This window comes from Anabas testudineus, chromosome 5, assembly GCF_900324465.2.
Source record: "Anabas testudineus chromosome 5, fAnaTes1.2, whole genome shotgun sequence".
In the NCBI taxonomy this organism is placed as follows: Eukaryota; Metazoa; Chordata; class Actinopteri; order Anabantiformes; family Anabantidae; genus Anabas; species Anabas testudineus.
This window is the reverse complement of record NC_046614.1, coordinates 24,483,062-24,502,169: the sequence shown is the minus strand read 5'-3', so window position 1 is coordinate 24,502,169 and position 19,108 is coordinate 24,483,062. Positions and strand designations below refer to the sequence as shown.

Genomic DNA, 19,108 nt, shown 5'->3' with positions numbered 1-19,108 from the left:
CAATACACATTTCTGAACTTTATTATAATACACCTATTATACACCTGATCAATTATATTATACACAGACAACCTGATCAAAACACACCCACATAGACAAATCATTATATAACAGGCAACAGACAGCTGGAGGAGGTCGCCGACAGTGTCAGTGACACAGGTGAGAGGTGGGAGAGGCTCTTGCTCTTGTTTACTTTACTTTTTGCAATAGAACCTGATATGAATGGCACCATTTCTTTTTGTTCTTAAAAAAAGGTTTTATATTTATACAGTAACATTGTGAACATTTATGGATAAAATACTTGAATTTTATGTCTTAACAGCAAAACTAGATAATTCATACATCTGATTTTTGAGATTGAATATCTGTGAACTTATAAATGTAGTTTGAGATTTAAAACATTTTTGTTTTCCATTTACACTAAAACCATAACATAATAACGTAATACTAATACTTAACATAGCAATGTGTTCTACAATATCTTGTGTTATACTTGAAATAATTTAATTAAATAAATGTACTGTTCTGTTTCAAAGGAAAAGCAGTGTATGTCTTAAAGACAAAACCAAATTGTGAAAATGTGACAGAGATAAAAACAAAATAAAGTAAATTACCTATTATACTGAAACTGATTTCCTCGAACCTTCCTGCAGATTTCTATGGGTACATTTTAAAAACATACAGAGCTATAAATGACTAATATTGTTTGTGATCCTGTGCAAAATATTAGTTTAAATTTGTTTTTTTTTCCTCAGATTTTGAAGGAGATGTTGGTGCTGAACACCACCTCCTCCACCTACCTGGACCTGCTAATTACAAATACCAGCTCTTCACTGACCGAAGGTGCTGAAAATGGATTTAAAGAGAGCTTCTCTAGTATTCTGGCCAAGAACATAGCAGCCATGCTGGTATGGCTGGTTCTAAGCATCATCAACTGCAGCATGGTGCACACCTTCCTGCGCCACAGGTCCACAGTTTTAAAGCTCCACAAGTGCTACATTCCAAAGTGATTTGTGCATGACTTGCATGTTGGCTTTTTAAATAGACAGAACAAGATATTTGATGTCATTCCTAAAGTTAATTTTAACAACAGTTTAACAGTTTACATTAAAAAATGAATAATATCTAATTCTAATAATCTGCAGTCCCTCTGTAATAATACAGTACTCATTATCTGACCCTAGTCTATTCTACGAGAACCCCCGGTATATCATGTTCATGTGCATGGTGATCAACGACGCCCTGCAGCTGAGCCTCGTCACTGCTCTTTTAGTGACCAGCTACATCTTTAGGAAGATCCACACTTCTGTCTGCTGCCTTCTCGTAAGTGCTTCATCACAGACACAGACACTGGGTGTGAGCAGAAGTCATACAAACAAGTTTTGGGAAAAGTGGATTTAATATTTGCCATGAAGACTTGATAATTTACTGTTACATTACTGAAATCATTCTATAACACAGAACAGAAAAAATGCATAGAATAAGTAACCCACTGATCTAACACCACCACTACACTTTGCCTCCCTGAGATCATGACAGCAGTTGTCACCACGCGCTCCACCCCTCTCACCCTGGCTGGTATGGCTGTGGAGCGATACATCTCTATCTGCTTTCCACTGCACTACAGCCACATGTGCACTGTCCCACGTACCATACTCTTCATCTGTGCCATCCTCCTCCTCACCATCACGCCACCCATCACAGACCTCATCATCACTGTTGTCAAGGAACCTCCAAGTTTCTTCCAAACCACCATTTTTTGTGATCACTCATTTCTTTTTCGTGACAAGTCCATCTACTACAAGAACTGTGTGTTTGATGGGACATACCTCTCCTTTGTGGCTCTGACACTAGTCTACACCTACTGTAAGATTATGCTGACAGCACAAGCTGCCTCAACAAGCCTGGCTTCAGTAAACAGAGCGAGGAACACTGTACTGCTTCATGGGGTCCAGGTGGGTTTCATAAGAAAAAAGTAAATGGGTAAATAATGCATGACTCAGTAATTAGAATACTAAAGCAATATCCTAAATAACTAATGCTATTCATGAAATTAGGTACATTTGTGTAGTACAAGTTAAACTTTCCACAGTCTGGGGAAAAAACACTACTAAGGCAGTAATACTGACACTTTTTAATATATCACAAAGAGAAAATTGAAAGTATGAGAATTTTTTGCTACCAATTGCTAAATTTATATTTTGGTACAAGAAGGTTAATTTACAAAATGTTAAAGTTGAAATGATTTCAAGTAAAATTTTCTAAATTAATTTCTCTATCTAGAGAAGACTTTCTGCATTTAAACAATTACGTAATATCTGAAAGACTTGATGTTAGTTCATCATGATGTCTCTTTTCCCACATGTTTGCCTCCTCCTCAGCTGATGCTGTGCATGCTTGCCTTTGTGGTTCCCTCTCTACAAGCTGCTCTCATCTCAATCTTTCCCAATCTGGGTCTGGAGATTCGCTACATCTTCTTCCTCCTTGTCTACATCATTCCTCGGTTCTTGAGCCCTGTGATCTATGGTTTTCGCGACAAGCAATTTAGGAAGTATTGGACTCGATACCTGACTTTTAGGAACCACAGTTTGATCAGGGTCAGGCCAGTGTTATTGAAAGTTAACCTCAGGTGAACTTATTACACGCATTGTATGTGTGATAATATGATGATTGCATGATCAATATGACCATCAGTTATTGTGGGGATACTTAATAATAATAATGATATGAATAATCATAATATTAAAATGTTAATAAGAGTCAGTTTGTTACACTTTGGTCAGTTTCTTAATTAATAAACTCCCAATAAATCTCTGCATTTGTTTCTTTTTTTACATAATATACTTAATTTGAAATACTTTAATTGTACAGCTAAGCTTTTATATTAAAAAAGGAATAGAAATCATTAGATCGTAGTGGTCTTGCTAATAGGAAAATACAGCCTCAGACAAACAACATAACTTTTTCATTAATCATTTAACAAAAATGAAGCCAAAAAGTTTCTATACTAAAATTCAGTGCCCACATAGCTTATAGCATAGTATAGCATTAACAGTTTTGCTGACTTGGTGACTATCTCGTGGGATTTAGGGAATTCACAACCATTTCAAAAAATAATGTGAATGTGTGTAAAATGTAGACTGAATGAACAGCAGACAAAGTCTATATAAATAAAGTAGTAGGACAACAGCTTAAGTAATCACATGCAATAACAATTACCTGAAAACAGCCTACAAGTGCTCTAATAGCCAAATGGTTAATTTGCATTTCAAATCGTAACAATAATGCGATAGAATACTAACATGATGGCATGCCGAGGATTGCACAATAGACAAGGAGAGAAAATAGAAAGGGTTCAAGAGAAGAGAGAAAACTACAAAGTCTGAGATCACATCAACCTGGAAAAAACAACAAGTCTTAATAACAACAACAGTACAATGTCAAAGCGTCAGAATCTCAGAGTGGACCCAGTACTGAGCTATGTGTGCTCATGTTTGCAAAACAGGACCAGGTCTCTGGTCCAGGCTGGTTCTTGTTACAACCTTCCTGTCAACCCATTCTGTCAAAAACGACAATAAAGCCTGTCAATATTAATGAGATGTCGTTAGGTTTAAATGTGTAATTCTGAAAGTAAAGTTGCACAACCTAAAGGCATTATTAATGTATTATTAGCATCTTAGATAATGTTTTCTTCAAAACTAGTTGTGACAGTATATTGGTAATATTACTGTTTGCAACTAAATAACAATCTTCCTCAGTCCCTCGAGCTAAGATGATCTCACCTCACTGTATAATTAGCACAAACATCTAAAGAGTGATCTCTCTTCCTGTTCCCCTCCCTACCTACAGACAGGTATCCGCCGGACACAGTCCTGACAGGTGCAGTGCTAAATAGAAGAAGAATAGGTTTGTATATGCTACACGAACTTACATTTCATCAATAAGAGTTCTAAATATCACATCAAGAGTTCTGTAGACTACTATTTGCTGTCTTTCAAATATATGATGTATAAAAAGTTTATTCACCAAGGTGTACTCATAATAAAAGCATTTTGTTTTTTTTTTAAGTTTAAATACATTTTCTGTAAAACCACATGCAGCAAATAAAGAACAGGTAAAGAGAAAATAAATACTCCCAAGTTATTACTTTATCTAAGTGACTATAAAAACAACAATAACTGACCTCAGTTTTTTTAACTATGGATTGCGAATTCTGTATTGACTGAACTTCTTCCTGCCACTGAACAGGACAAGGGGCATTATGAACTCAACCAGATTGGACAGCTTGAATGATGCACTGTCCAAAAACCTTATCACCTTTGCTATCAGCTTAATTATCAACTTCATCAACGGATACTTTGTCTACATCTACTTTAAGTGTAGGGACTTCCAGCAAGACCCCAGGTAACAGGAGAGAACGTGCAGTTTCTTTAAGACAAATATGTGAATGCTTACAATAAAGCTGATTTTAAAACTGAGATTTAATATCCAGATTTGTTCAGTTGAGCATTTGCTCTTTGCTCTTAACTTTGACATCTGTTTTTGCTGTATACTGTGATTTTGTGATATAAAGTACAAATTTGAAATATTTTAAATCTTTTTCTTGTTTCTCTACATTTATAAATCCTTTCCTCACCTGGCTATATCTCATCTCCTGTGCTAACTCTGTAGGTATGTTCTGTACATACATCTGGTGATCAACGACATGATGCTGCTGACAGTTTCAGTGGTGCTGCAGATCATGACCTACACCATGCCTGTGAACTTTACCCACTGCTGCATCATGCTGCTCATCTTAGTCACTACTAACAGGTATGTTTGTAGCAGTGCCAATGTCAGTACATGTCTGTCTTTCTAACCTAAATGTTCAACCTTAAAAATATATTGTATGAGCACAGTTGATATTTGTTGTATTCAATAATGACATAAATGTGAATTTAAAATTATTTTAAGTTTTCATGTTTACCTTAACCTTAAATTAGCAGCATAGAAGCATAAATGCGACAATCAACCACAGGAGACTAGAACAATGAAACATTAATGCAGTCAGCTACCACACATCAGCTATAGCAACTTCTAAAAAAGTAAATAATTTATCGTCATGCATGTTTTAATTGTCTTCTCAAGGAACAGCCCTCTAAACCTAGCTGGCATGGCAGTTGAGCGTTACATTGCCGTTTGCCAACCACTACATCACAGTCAGATCTGCACTGTGCGGCGAGCCTATGGTCTGATTGCACTGATCTGGGTTGTCTCCTCCATCGCTCCCTTCACAGATATCATCATTGTCCTCGGCACGCAGCCTCTGTCTGTCTTCTCAAAGAGCATCATCTGTTACATGTCCTACGTGTACAACACACCATACCATGAGACTCAAAGCGTGGTTGTTCAGGTGATATTTGAATATTTTTATATAAAAAATATATTTATTCTTTAAACATCATTGAGATCAAGCTCTCGGCCTGTACACGAACACACTAATACTCAAACATAGCCAGACACAAATATAAGCAAGTAAATCTTGAATTTAATTGAATAAACTCCAATGATGCCAGTGATGGCAATCCAGTGGCGAGTGTAACAGCTGCCTGCAGTAATTGTTTAAATGTGGCAGAAAGTTTGGTTTATTGGGTTCTTTATGTCCGAAAATTCTCGGTCCACCAATTCATTGTTATCTGAAAGGTATTGTTCAGTGGCAACCGGACTTTCTTTAAGACGTTTTACTTCTCATTTGAAAAGATCTGAGGAGTCATTAAGTCACTTAGTGGATTGTGGTCCCACCTACATAAGAACACGTGAGAACAAACGTGAACTTGTCTGAGGAACAGTCAAAGAACTACATTGTAAGTTAGTGGTAGAATATACCCTAGGCCACCTCTTGTGTTAAGAGCAAGTCATTGATGTTAAAGTGAAACGATGACAACTGAGCAGCACCATTGGGATAATATAGCAAGTGCATTTCCTTTTAACCCATATTTTCAAACCTGAAAAATCATTTCAAATCATTTTTCTTTGCTTTAAAAACACGTTTTTTCCTAAACATAAGCGTTCATTTCATGGCCTAGTTTGAATATGTTACATTAAATTAATAATTCTTATTAAAATAACCTGTACTTTTTTCTCATTAGGTCCTTCTACTTTCCTTTGTCCTCACAACTTTAATCATCACCTACCTGAAAGTAGTCTTCACTGCCCGTGCAGTTTCTGGTTCTAGCCAGACCTCAGCAAGAAATGCTCGCAACACTATCCTGCTGCATGGAGTCCAGCTCCTCATCTGCATGTTATCATTCCTCTCTCCTACCATCAATGTCATTTTACTCACTGCTTGGCCCTATGATCGCACCAAGATCCTCTTTGGCACCTTCCTCTTTACCAATGTGTTTCCACGTCTGCTCAGTCCATTCATCTATGGAGTCAGAGATAAGAAATTCCAAAGTCACATCAGGCGCCAATTCTGCTTTAAATGCTACAACTCTACAGAAAAGCTATAAAGCCAAAGGTAGGACCCTGGCGAGGATCCAGACAGATATTATGCTAAAAAGCTTTAGAACTGTAAATGACTGTATCTGTCTATAGTATATTTCTCTAAAGATTACCACACAAGCTAATTTTAGTTTGAAATTACATGAATATGTCAAAGAAAGGTTATTTTTTTTTGTCAGAACCCAGACCACAGATTCCATAATAAAAAAAATACATTTATAAACTGCACTATAAACCCAGCTGTTGCCAAAAGTTCACAGACAGCGTACTGTGCTACATCAAGAACTGCATAGACGCTGTCACAGTGGACAGACGCACACGGATCTACTCCAACCAGAAGCCCTGGATGAACCTGGAGGTTCACAAGCTTCTGAGAAAAAGGAACACCGCCTACAGATCCAGCAACAGTGACCATCACAGCACAGCCCGAGCCGACTTGAAGAGAGGCATCAGAGAGGCCAAAGTGGACTATAGGAGAAGGATCGAGAACTACCTAGACCAGGGGTGTCAAACTCATTTTAGTTCAGGGGCCACATACAGTATAATTTGATGTCAAGTGGGCCGGACCATTAAAATCGAGGTAAAGCTCATCATAGCTATAAATAACAATAAATTCATGTTTTCCCCTTTGTTTTAGTGGAAAGAAGTACAATTACATTAGGATATTTTTTTTATTTAATGAACTATCCCATTACAAAACACGTTATGAAGAAAGTCAGATTTCTCAAGAAAGAAAAACATGCAGTTTTCTTCAGTTTATCATTTACATGTGTGCATTACAACTGATCACAGCGATTGTACAAAAGGCACAAAACAAAAAAGTCACAGGTATTTAGATTTGAAAAATATGGTAGCCTATTGAACTTCAACATTAAATTAACTTAACATATAGGAATTATTTTTACTCTACATGTGTAATAATTCTCAAAACTTAAATTGACCCCCCACATCTTACAAACTTAAGTGGTGGCCATTTTAAATGTATAAGATAGAAAGTAACCACCTGGCCTGTAAATATAAGATTTATACATGAAACACATAAAAAATACACACATAAACTTTATGACCAAACTCTTTTGTAGTGAAGTTTTCTCATTTTTGAGAAAGACATTTTGGCTAATAAGGGTGCGAAGGGGAGTACAAAAGTAAGTAGATGTAGTAAGTAGATGTAGTAAGTAGATGTTTCGTAGTAATCACTGAACATTAACTGTGTCCATCTCAGAATTGTTTCCTCTTTTTCTTCTTCTTTCAGTTACTCCATGTCTAAAACACCTTAGCGCCCCTAGCGAACAATTTAGGTATAGTTTATTTTTCTGAAATCCTACTTCATGTCTCATTGCATTTTTTCAGATTTATCCCGCCAGACTGAACCTCTTCCGGGCCGTACGTTTGACACCCCTGACCTAGACAGTAACAACAGACAGCAGGCGTCCAGCACCTCACCATCTACAGGACCAAACTCGGAGCTGCTGAAGGTGATCTCACACTAGCAGAGGAGCTGAATATCTTCTTTGCTCGTTTTGAAATTAGTACACCAGAGGTGGCAAAGCTACACCACACAGCCCACAGCAGCACAACCCTTACTCTCAAGAAACACAAGATGAGGCGTACGCTGCGGGCTGTCAATCTGTGGAAGGCAGCTGGTCCTGAAGGCATCCCAGGACCTGTACTGAAGAATTGCATAGACCAGCTGACTGGAGTATTCACAAAGATCTTTATCAAATCCTTGGCACAGTCCACTATCCCACCCTGCCTGAAGCCCTCCACCATAATTCCCCTGCCCAAGAAATCCCACATCTCCAGCCTCAATGACTACAGACCAGTGGCACTCACCCCGGTGGTAATGAAGTGCTTTAGAAGCTGGCCCGCAGTCACATCACAGCAGCCCTGCCTAAAAATTTGACACCCACCCGGAGCAACGGGGGAGCTATGTGCAGATGCTGTTTGTGGACTACGGCTCGGTATTTAACACCATCCTCCCACACAAGCTGGTGGCTAAGCTGGGGGACCTGGGGCTCCCACATTCAACCTGCAGTTGGACCAGCAGCTTCCTCTCTAGTCACAGGCAGAGAGTCAGAGTAGGCCATCACACATCCATGGCTCTAAGTCTCAGTACCGGCTCCCCCCAGGGCTGTGTGCTGAGTCCCCTACTCTACTCTCTCTACACATATGACTGTATCCCTGTCCATCACAGCAACACCATTGTAAAATATGAGGACTACACTTCAGTGGTGGGGCTAATCTCAGGCGGGGACAAGGCTGCCTACAGAGATGAGGTGGAGCAGCTGCTAACACGGTGCTCAACCAATAACCTTCTCCTCACAACTTCAAAGACCAAAAAACTCATAATAGACTACAGGAGAAAAAAGACAGAAATAGCACCATTAATCATTAATGGGGACTGGGTGGAAAGGGTGGCAGACTTCCGCTTCACATAGAGGAGAGACTATCATGGAGTGCAAACACCTCTGAGTCACCTCTGACTTCCTGAGGGTACTCAGGAAGAATAACATCACACATAGACTGCTGGTATTCTTCTACCGAGACTCAATAGAAAGTATACTAACGTACTGTATAAGCATCTTGTATGCTAGGTGTACAGTGGCTCAGAGGAAAGCGCTCCAAACAGTTATCAACACTGCTGGAAAGATCGTCAGCTGCGCTCTCCCCAACTGGAAAACCTACACATCACATTATAAAATAAACCTCACACCCTGGTCATTCCCTTTTTGAACTATTGTCTTCAGGCAGACATTACAGGTCGCATAATGCAAGAACAAATAGACTGAAGCACATTTTTTACCATACTGCAATAACAACTCTGAATGCTGCTAAGAAATAATGTATGTCCATCACCTGTATTACTGTACATGTATGTGTGAATGTGAGGTTTTTTTTCCTTTAGATATATTTATTCTTATTTTTAATGATTCTATCTTTATGACCTAGCACTTTGCTTGATTTGATCTAAACCAGGGGTCTCAAACTCAATTTACCTGGAGGCCGCGGGAAGCAGAGTCTGGCTGAGGCTGGGCCGCATCAGGTTTTCCACAAGAAAAGCTTTGTTAAAAAAATCCTATCTTCTGAAATCTCTTTATTTGTATTTTTTAATACAACATAAATAAAAACCAAAAAAATAAGAAAATAAATCAGTAATAAATAAATAAAATAATATAAATGAAAATAATAATAGATAATAATAATGACAACTATGTGGTTTCTTCAGTCTTCTATATCTGCTGTATTTAGATTGAAATGTCTGTATTAACCGTTCTTTAACCTTCTTCTGAACATGAATTAAACATTGAAGAACATGAACTGTTCTTCTGAACATGGCTTCTCTTGCCTACTCCTACTCTTTGCTGCTACAGACCTGGCAGCGCTTCCTCGTATAGTAGAGCCACATTTGGCCTGAGAGAGAAAGCAGTTGAGACCCTCAGTATGGTTTAAAGAAGATCATCAGTAAGTCTGGACCTGTACTTAAACTTATTGAAGTTCAGAAAAGTTTTTCACACAAGTATGTGCTCCCAAAAAGGCAGATGGTCCACTTGAACATTCAGGAAAGCCCAAGGAAGTTGGGGGTCAATTTTCTCAAAAACTGCAAATAGCGCGATGGAAATTAAAAAAACAATGACCCACAAATAACGGTGGAACCCTATAATTGGTCCGGGTACCAGGGACTGTTATTGCTGATGGACAGGTGTCGCTATGTAACTGCAGACTACATCAGGCTGCATTGAGCTCCTGACTTTTTTAACCTGCCACAAACGCATCACTTTGACTTATAATGTTCCGCTGGGCAGCAATTTAAATAAACTTTTTTTGAAGTGTTTTAAGTATTGTCTTAACTGCTTGTTTTTCTTTTGACTAACTGTGTACAGCACTTTGGTCAGCCAAAGCTGTTTTTAAAGGGCTTTATAACTAAAGTTGAGTTGAGTTGAGTTGAGAAGTGTTGTGAACGCAGCGCTGGGACGAATGTCCTCGTCAGCTTCATAGAAACGAGGCCACTAGCTAGGATGAAAACTCTCCATGACAACGCTGCTGTCACTCATCGAGAAATGTTTCTCTGCCTCGATTAAGCCTGGCCGATGTCCCGCCCCCGAAAGCCATATCTCCCACTATGATTGGTTGGTTCGTTCAACTCCGCACCAACACTATGAAGTGCCAAACATCAAACTTGCGTCACTAACATTGAACTTTCATATTAAGGCGGTGGCCACAAATTATCGTCCCGCGGGCCGCAAGTTTGAGCTCTTACATGTGGGAGACTAGGGTTCAAATACCAGCTGTGGGCTTCCTCCAGCAAGGGTCCTTAGTCAAGACCTCCTTACCCTCTGCCTTGTACTTCACTTCCAAATATAAATATAAAAACCAAAGTCAAAAATATAAACAGTGTTTGATAAAACACAGCCGTAATGTTTCATTATGTTCTTTATTGAACACATTCATTAAACAGACTAGCACCATATGGTTACTGAAGGAAGAACGTACAAGTACAAGAAATTTTGTGTGGTTGGTTGTGCTAAAGAACAAAAATCCCTATATCTGTTGCCAAACTCAGGTGCAGCAAATTATTATCATTATTCAATGAATACAATTTATTTTTTGATGGAAAACGTTCACTACAGCACAGTGTGAGCCCTGCTCATGGCCCGTCGCAGCCTATACGTTAGTTGACATGTTGGCCAACAGCAGAGCTTGGAGAGCCCAGAAGTGGGGCATAAGAAAGGCAGAACTATGTTTCAAGCAACCGATGTAGTGGCACAGCTAAAAACACTCAAGAAAGGCTAAGAAAAAAATCATTGAACTATACTGAAGTAACCTTCTATGAGTCCTGATCTAAATCACATTGAACATCTGTGGAAGGACCTGAAACATGGCATCTGGAGAAGGCACCCTTCAAACCTGAGAGAACTGGAGCAGTTTGCTCATGAGGGGTGGGCCTGTCGATAGGTGCAGAAATCTCATTGACAGTTACTGATATTGTGATTGCTTCAAAAGGTTTTGCAACAAGATAATTTTACCTTAAAGGTACCTAGAGGTATTTTGTCAATGTCTATTTTTTGTAAATTTGTATTTAATACTACTTATTTATACCCCTACCCTACCCACTGATGAGGACCTGGATCAGGTGTGTTTAGTGATTAAGAAGCTGGAAGGTCTCATCACAGATTAGGGTGGATTGGGGGGAAGACATAGTGACTTGACATCTTACCCTTTTCAGAAAACCATTAGTGGGTTAGGCAGGGATAGTTGGGAAACTGGGGACCTGAATTTAAGCTTTCAGCAATTTGACCTCTTCTAAGTGCTATACATTTATAAATTCTTATAAGCAAAATATTAAAACCGACAGAAAGCAGCTCATTTAATGAAATGTTATGATCAATAGTATCAAAAGCCTTTGACAGAAGTACAAACAGTGGAGCACAGTGGTTTACCAAGTCATCCACAACAGCTGCTGCATTAGTCACAGTATTATGCTATGATACTGGTCACTTCTTTTTATTTGATGAATTAAGGATTACTATTTATTTCTGTTTTAACTTCATGGCTTAGTTTTAATTTTAACTCGTTGCCACATATTTTCATCAGGTCCTTCTACTTTCCTTTGTCTACTTGACTTTATTCATCACCTACCTGAAAGTCTTCCTCACTGCCCGTGCAGTTTCTGGTTCCAACAAAACCTCAGCAAGAAATGCCCGCAATACTATCCTGCTGCATGGAGTCCAGCTCCTCATCTGCATGTTAACATACATCTCTCCCTTCATCAATGTCATTCTACTCACCATTTGGCCCTATGATCGCACCAAGATCCTCTTCGCCACCTATCTGTTTACAGATATTCTTCCACGTCTGCTTAGTCCACTCATCTACGTTGTCAGAGACAAGAAATTCAACAGTCACCTCAGGATGCACTTCTGTTCTAAATACAACAACTCTATAGAAAAGACAATGAAGCTTAAAGCAGAAAAATGGTCCAAACAGGTCCATTGAACAAGTTATGTCTGGGATTGTGTATATTTTACTCCAATATCTAAAAATGACAATACAGTACAAGCTGATTTTGGTTTGAACTGAAAGTAATATTTGTTTGAGAAGGTAAGCAATCATATAAAATACATATTTTTATGTTTTAAGACCTGTACATCACTGCTCCGGTGACCAAATACTGTTGCACTTTTATGACGTAAACTTATGCTTAGTTATTTTAACTGCTAGCATCTCTCCAATAGAAAACAGCCAGACCTCATGACTACTATATGTACTGAATAAAATACACTGGAAAAAAATGAAATAAACACGTCAGATCTCACTGGTGAAAAAATGCCCCATTTTTTACTATATCATGCTTCTAAGGTGACAAAAAATTAGTTCCTACTGTAGTGGATTGATATTTCGTTATTTCTGGGCCCATACTAGAGGTGGGAGGTAGCCTGTGTAGGATTGCTAGGTTGTTAGAGCAACAACAGCAAACAACTTTTATTCCAAAGGGTTTTGTTTAACAGCTGTTCTCCCTATATCATCCCTTCGAGCCCAATTACTCAACTGTTTGCAGCAATAGTATAAATATACAGTTTGTCTAAAAGCAAATCTCAGTTTCTGTACTACCTACAGACCAGCCCTTGCACCTTGACACTCAGACCAGTGTGGTTTTGCAGTACAGTAAGTATGATTTCTTTATTAACTTTACAGCTCAATCACTCAACCATTTGTATAGTGACTACAATTATCTTTCGGTCAGGTACCAGAAGACTATTTTTTAATCATCTTACCAATAAAAAAAGGATTATTAGATTTACCATTTGCTGTATTTTAAAATTTGAGTGAAACTACTATGCAAAAGCTGCAGAAACACAAAAAGTAACAGTGGAATGGTCTTTTATTACATTTTTGCTGAGCCTTGATTATGCTGTTATAGTATAATAATCTCAGTCTTACCTTGTACTTCTTACTGAGACTTCTGGTCTCTAAAAACCCTTTTTCGGTTAGAGAAATCAGACCAAAGCATATTTTAAGTTACAAATTAATCTAAATGCAGTTACAGGTCAGGATCTGTAAAATGTTTTTAGTGAATTGCTCCATGTGCAACAGATAATGAAAACTGTTAAAAAGTCAATTAGAGATCTCCATTTTAAATTTAACTTACAGATAGTGCCACTGTACTGACTGAACTGAACTTCATCTTACTACACTAAAACAGAACGTTATACATTATGAACTCAACCAAACGTCTGGACAGCTTTAGTGATGCTTTCTCAAGAAACTTCATCACCTTTGCCATCGTCTCACTGATCAACTGCATCAATGGATCTTTTGTCTACATTTACTTTAAGACCGAGGCTTTCCAGCGAGACCCCAGGTGATTTCTTTTATGGTCTTGTAACTTCATACATTTTTCCATATACTGTTTGTGGTTATTGTAATTTATTTAATGATATTTACTAAGTTTGGAGATAAGTAATTATTTCCTATAAACCATTTTTTCACCTGGCTATCCTATCTATTGTCTCGTTCTCTCCTGCAGATATGTTTTGTACATTCATCTGGTGATCAATGATATGATTTTGGTGACATTTTCTGTAATGGTGCAACTCTTGATTTACACCGTTTCCCTAAGCTTTGTTCCCTGCTGCATCATGCTGCTCATCGCAGTACTGACAAGTAGGTGTGTGTATTCAACAGAATTTGCAACACAGTTAGTCAGCAGGTGTGATTGTGACTGCGTACAGTACATGTTGCGTTCTCTCAAACCTAAACTGGACAAAGTTGCAATAATCTTTGAAAATATGATCTAATGAGCAGAAGGCTCACTGAGGAAATACTCTACAGTAGATAAAATATATTGTGCAACAAAAAGAGTACATGAGTACATTTTTTGTAAATTTTTATTTATTACTACTTTTCTCAGCTTCAAGTTATTTCAGTCACCATTGTGGGTTTTTTTTCTATGACAAAGGTTTGACACAGGTACCAACAACTTTCTCCAAATCCGTTTTTACTTACTGATACGCAGTGTCGCATTCATTCATCCTTCGTGTTTTATGATGTTACTATAGAGACTCCAGCAGTTGGAAACACATTCCTTCTAAGCATGCGTTGAACCGAATGATATTACAACATTATAAGCATATAAATGAAAAAAATGTGCCGTTTACATATATGACTGCAAGACAATGAAACTGGAATTTATGAGCCAAAAAGAATTATCAAAACAGATTTGTAAGGTAAAAATGTACGCATAAAATAACATATTATATATTTATATCCTGTTATTTAAAGTTGCAACAAGGAAATTACAGACATTATTACTACTAGTGTTAGTGATAACGAAGCCAGTTTGCTTCCAGATATAATAAATGAGTATGAGTGAGGATCTCCAGGCTTGACTACAATTTCTAAAGGAGCAGCATATTGAATAGAGCTTCTATATTATTGTCATGTTTATTATTTGTCTTATCCAGGAACACCCCTCTAAACCTGGCTGGCATGGCTGTCGAACGTTACATTGCTGTTTGCCAACCTCTACACCACAGTCAGATCTGCACCGTGCGGCGAACCTACGGTCTCATTGCATTGATTTGGACAGTGTCCCTCATCTCGCCCCTCACAGATATCATCATCATCTTTCTTGCTACTAATGCCTCCTCTGTCCTCTCAAGGATTGTTGTCTGTTACCCTCCAAACGTGTACAACACGCCGTACCACGAGACTCACAATGTGGTTGTCCAGGTGATATTTTGATTGTTACGGCATTGATTTTAGTTGTAGAAAAATTCTCATAATTAATTTTTTTAAATAACTAAATAATTTGTTGTCCGATTGCTTTCCTAAGTATTTATACCCCTACCCTACCCACTAATGAGCACCTGGATCAGGTGTGTTTAGTGATTAAGAAGCTGGAAGGTCTCATCACAGATTAGGGTGGATTGGGGGGAAGACATAGTGACTTGACATCTTACCCTTTTCAGATAATCATTAGTGGGTTAGGCAGGGATGGTTGGGGAACTGTGGACTGAATGAATTTAAGCTTTCAGCAATTTGACCTCTCTTTATATATTTATAAATTCTTATAAGCAAAATATTAAAACCGACAGAAAACAGCTCATTTAATGAAATGTTATGAACAATAGTATCAAAAGCCTTTGACAGAAGTACAAACAGTGGAGCACAGTGGTTTACCAAGTCATCCACAACAGCTGCTGCATTAGTCACAGTATTATGCTATGATGCTGGTCACTTCTGTTTATTTGATGAATTAAGGATTACTATTTATTTGTGTCCTAATTTTATGGCTTAGTTTTAATTTTAACTCATTGCCACATATTTTCATCAGGTCCTTCTACTTTCCTTTGTCTTCTTGACTTTATTCATCACCTACCTGAAAGTCTTCCTCACTGCCCGTGCAGTTTCTGGTTCCAACCAAACCTCAGCAAGAAATGCCCGCAATACTATCCTGCTGCATGGAGTCCAGCTCCTCATCTGCATGTTAACATACATCTCTCCCTTCGTCAATGTCATTCTACAGACCGCCTGGCCCAATGATCGCACCAAGATCCTCTTCGCCACCTATCTGTTTACAGATATTCTTCCACGTCTGCTTAGTCCACTCATCTACGGTGTCAGAGACAAGAAATTCAACAGTCACCTCAGGATGCACTTCTGTTCTAAATACAACAACTCTATAGAAAACACAATGAAACTTAAAGCAGAACCCTAAAGAAGGTCCAAACAGGTCTACTGAATGTCTGGGATTGTGTATATTTTACTCCGATATCTAAAAATTCCAATACAGTACAAGCTGATTTTGGTGTAAACTGAAAGTCGTATTTGTTAGAGAAGGTAAGAAATCATGTAAAATACAGATTTTTATGTTTTAAGACCTGTACATGACTGCTCTGGTAACCAAATACTGTTAAGACGTAAACCTACGCTTAGTTATTTTAACTGTTAGCATTTCTCCAATAAAACAGCCAAAAAAATTAAATAAAGGAACACTTTGAAAACACTTCAGATCTCAATGGGGAAAAACATCATGTTGAATATTTATATCAACATGGACTGGAGGATGTGATAGGAATGAAAGCATTCCACATCATTTGATGGAAATGAAAATTGCCAACAGAGAGCTGAACTCCAAGACGCCCTGGAAATCAAAGAAAAAAAATTATGCAGCCGGTCAGTCAATTTTGCTGAAATTTCACTGAGGTACTCAGTAATGTGTGTATGGCCACCACCTGCTTGTATGCATGTCTGACAATGTGCCCATAACCTCAACACAGGTTTGACCAGAGTGAGGCTGATGTTAAGTATGATTTATTTGAGAATTGTCCGATTTACCATTTGCTGTGTTTTAAATTATTATATTTTTAGATATGGTGGCTGGTTAGTGTAGTGGTAACATCACCGCCTCCCATGTGGGAGACTGGGGTTCGAATCCCAGCTGTGGCCTAACACCAGTAGGGGTCCTTAGGCAAGACCTCCTCACGCTCACCCTGCCTACCTTTGTACCTTGTAATGACTTGTAAGTCGCTTTGGATAAAAGCGTCTGCTAAATGACTAAAATGTAAATGTAAATATATTTTAATGAGTAAATGAGTCATGAACATTTACAGTTTAGTCATTATCAAAGCCTAGAAACCGTGGACTGGTCTTTTATAAAAGGATTGTGCTCTTCTTTTTCTAGCACAAAATTTGCCACAATAATGTAGAGCTGGGAGACAAGGACTGATAAGACAAGCTCGTGAGAGACAGCAGTTAGCACAAGCACAACACAAGCACAAACCCCGCACAAGGCAGTCGTTCACCGAGTTCCAATCGCTAATGATGATGCAGAGTTTCCGAAACAGTCCATATTGTTAACAGAGAGGTTGCGACAGAGGTATCCAGTAGCCAAAGAAGGAGGTCATTAGGCAGTTCTGGTCATACACAAAAGCGACAGTTCAACAAATGTAGACGACAGCTTGGGGGTCAAAACAAAATCCAGGTCATAAACAAGAAGTCAGTCCCAGTCCCAAAATCCAACAGGCAAGAAGTCACAGTTGAAAAACAGTCCAGGTCAAAACACTAGGTCCAGACAGAATCAGAATAGGGAAGGGAAAAGGGCAGGTATCAGATCAGAAAAAACACTCACGGTAAACACAAGGGAGCAGGCAGAAGGCAAGATCAGGTCAGGCAGATTCGGTAGCGAGAAGTCAGTATGAAGTAAACACTGGATAGTGTGGTTCTCAGGAAGGCGTGAGACTATCTGGCAGAGGAGAAAGGTGAACAGACCTGCTTATAAAGGGAGAGAGGTAGCACAGGTAAAGTCAATCGGCAATCAGCAGTGAGGCACGGCGGGCAGACATGTAGGAAGAGCTGAAACCATGACACATATAATTAGTTATTAATTCAGTCAATCTTGAGAAGTGGGACAAATCAATTTCAATTCAATTCAATTTTATTTGTATAGTGCTACATACCAACAGAACTCATCTCGGCTGAAGACCTTACAAATAAAATAATTATTATAAACAATTATATAGAAACCTAACAACCCCACCTGAGCAGCACTAGGAGACATTAGAGAGGAAAAACTCCCTTCAGAGGAAGAAGGCTAAGGGTGGGTGGCCATCTGCCTCGACCGGTTGGGGTGAGTGTAAATAGTATAGAGGAAAGAACAGCAGGCAACAAAAACAACAACAAGCAGCAAGAACACTGGACAGGTTGGTAGAACCAGTGACTAAACATACAGGTCCAAGGCCGAGGATACCTGCAGAAAAGAACAAAAAGGGGGAGACCGAGAGGAGGAAACAACTACAGGAGAGAGGAAAGACTAAATTAATGACATGTGATGGAAGAATTTCAATGGAAAGAAGAGGAGCTCAATGGGTCAGTAGAGGTCCCAGCAGACTAACCCAAGGCAGCATAACTAAGAGATGGAGTCATGTGAGCCATCTCTATAAGATTTTTTTTTTTTTTTTTTAAAGGAATGCTTTAAGTCTAGCTTAAATGTATACAGGGTGTTTGCCTCCCAAACATGAACTAGGAGCTGGTTCCACAGGAGAGCAGCTTGATAGCTAAAGGCTCTGCCTCCCATTCTACATTTGGAAACTCTAGGAACCACAAGTAAACCTGCAGTCTGAGAACAAAGTGACCTGCTGAGTAAATATGGAATTATGACGTCTTTAAGACATTCAGGTTATCTGTTAATCTAGACGACTACAGATACTTGGAGTCAATTTTTCATTTTTGGCACTTTTGTCACCTACATTTACATTTAAATTTACTAATTTAGCAGATGCTTTTACTGAAAGCCACTTACAAATTACAGGGCAACTTATAACGTACAAAACAAAGTCAGGGTGAGTGTAAGGAGGTCTTGCCTAAGAACCCCTACTGGAAGTAGACCACAACTGAAACCTGAACATGTCTAAACACCAGTGAGTAAAACAAGGTACATTATGAACTCAACCAAACATTGGACAGCTTTAATGAGGCTTTCCCTAAATAACTGTTGCTATTTGTCTGCATGTGTGCTCGTGAGTGACGAAAAATTTTTGGTTCTGCCTATACATTTTGGAAGGCGCAACCAATGCTTCGTAATATGAAGGTTTCAAAAGCTAGCACCATACGGTTACTGAAGGAA

At 38.6% G+C, this 19,108-nt stretch overlaps 2 protein-coding genes across 2 annotated transcripts; both read left to right on the top strand.

The window, feature by feature from the left end:
* Positions 1-866: 866 nt before the first annotated feature.
* On the top strand, positions 867-2,633 carry LOC113153526 (odorant receptor 131-2-like). The gene is made up of 4 exons (XM_026347201.1): positions 867-967; positions 1,185-1,323; positions 1,530-1,955; positions 2,382-2,633. Exons 1-4 carry the CDS (start codon positions 903-905, stop codon positions 2,631-2,633), a joined length of 882 nt encoding a protein of 293 aa, XP_026202986.1. The 5' UTR covers positions 867-902.
* Positions 2,634-13,697: 11,064 nt separating this feature from the next.
* On the top strand, positions 13,698-16,201 carry LOC113153525 (odorant receptor 131-2-like). The gene is made up of 4 exons (XM_026347200.1): positions 13,698-13,843; positions 14,009-14,149; positions 14,946-15,213; positions 15,818-16,201. The coding sequence occupies exons 1-4, from the start codon at positions 13,698-13,700 to the stop codon at positions 16,199-16,201; spliced, it is 939 nt and encodes a 312-aa protein (XP_026202985.1).
* The last annotated feature ends 2,907 nt before the right edge of the window (positions 16,202-19,108 follow it).

Excerpts from the sequence above, each read along its gene's own strand:
- LOC113153526 (XM_026347201.1), top strand. The coding sequence starts at position 903 with ATGCTGGTATGGCTGGTTCTAAGCATCATCAACTGCAGCATGGTGCAC. Across the intron at positions 968-1,184 it reads CACACCTTCCTGCGCCACAG|TCTATTCTACGAGAACCCCC; the intron begins GTCCACAGTTTT and ends ATCTGACCCTAG. Across the intron at positions 1,956-2,381 it reads TACTGCTTCATGGGGTCCAG|CTGATGCTGTGCATGCTTGC; the intron begins GTGGGTTTCATA and ends CCTCCTCCTCAG.
- LOC113153525 (XM_026347200.1), top strand. The coding sequence starts at position 13,698 with ATGAACTCAACCAAACGTCTGGACAGCTTTAGTGATGCTTTCTCAAGA. Across the intron at positions 13,844-14,008 it reads GCTTTCCAGCGAGACCCCAG|ATATGTTTTGTACATTCATC; the intron begins GTGATTTCTTTT and ends TCTCTCCTGCAG. Across the intron at positions 15,214-15,817 it reads CTCACAATGTGGTTGTCCAG|GTCCTTCTACTTTCCTTTGT; the intron begins GTGATATTTTGA and ends TATTTTCATCAG.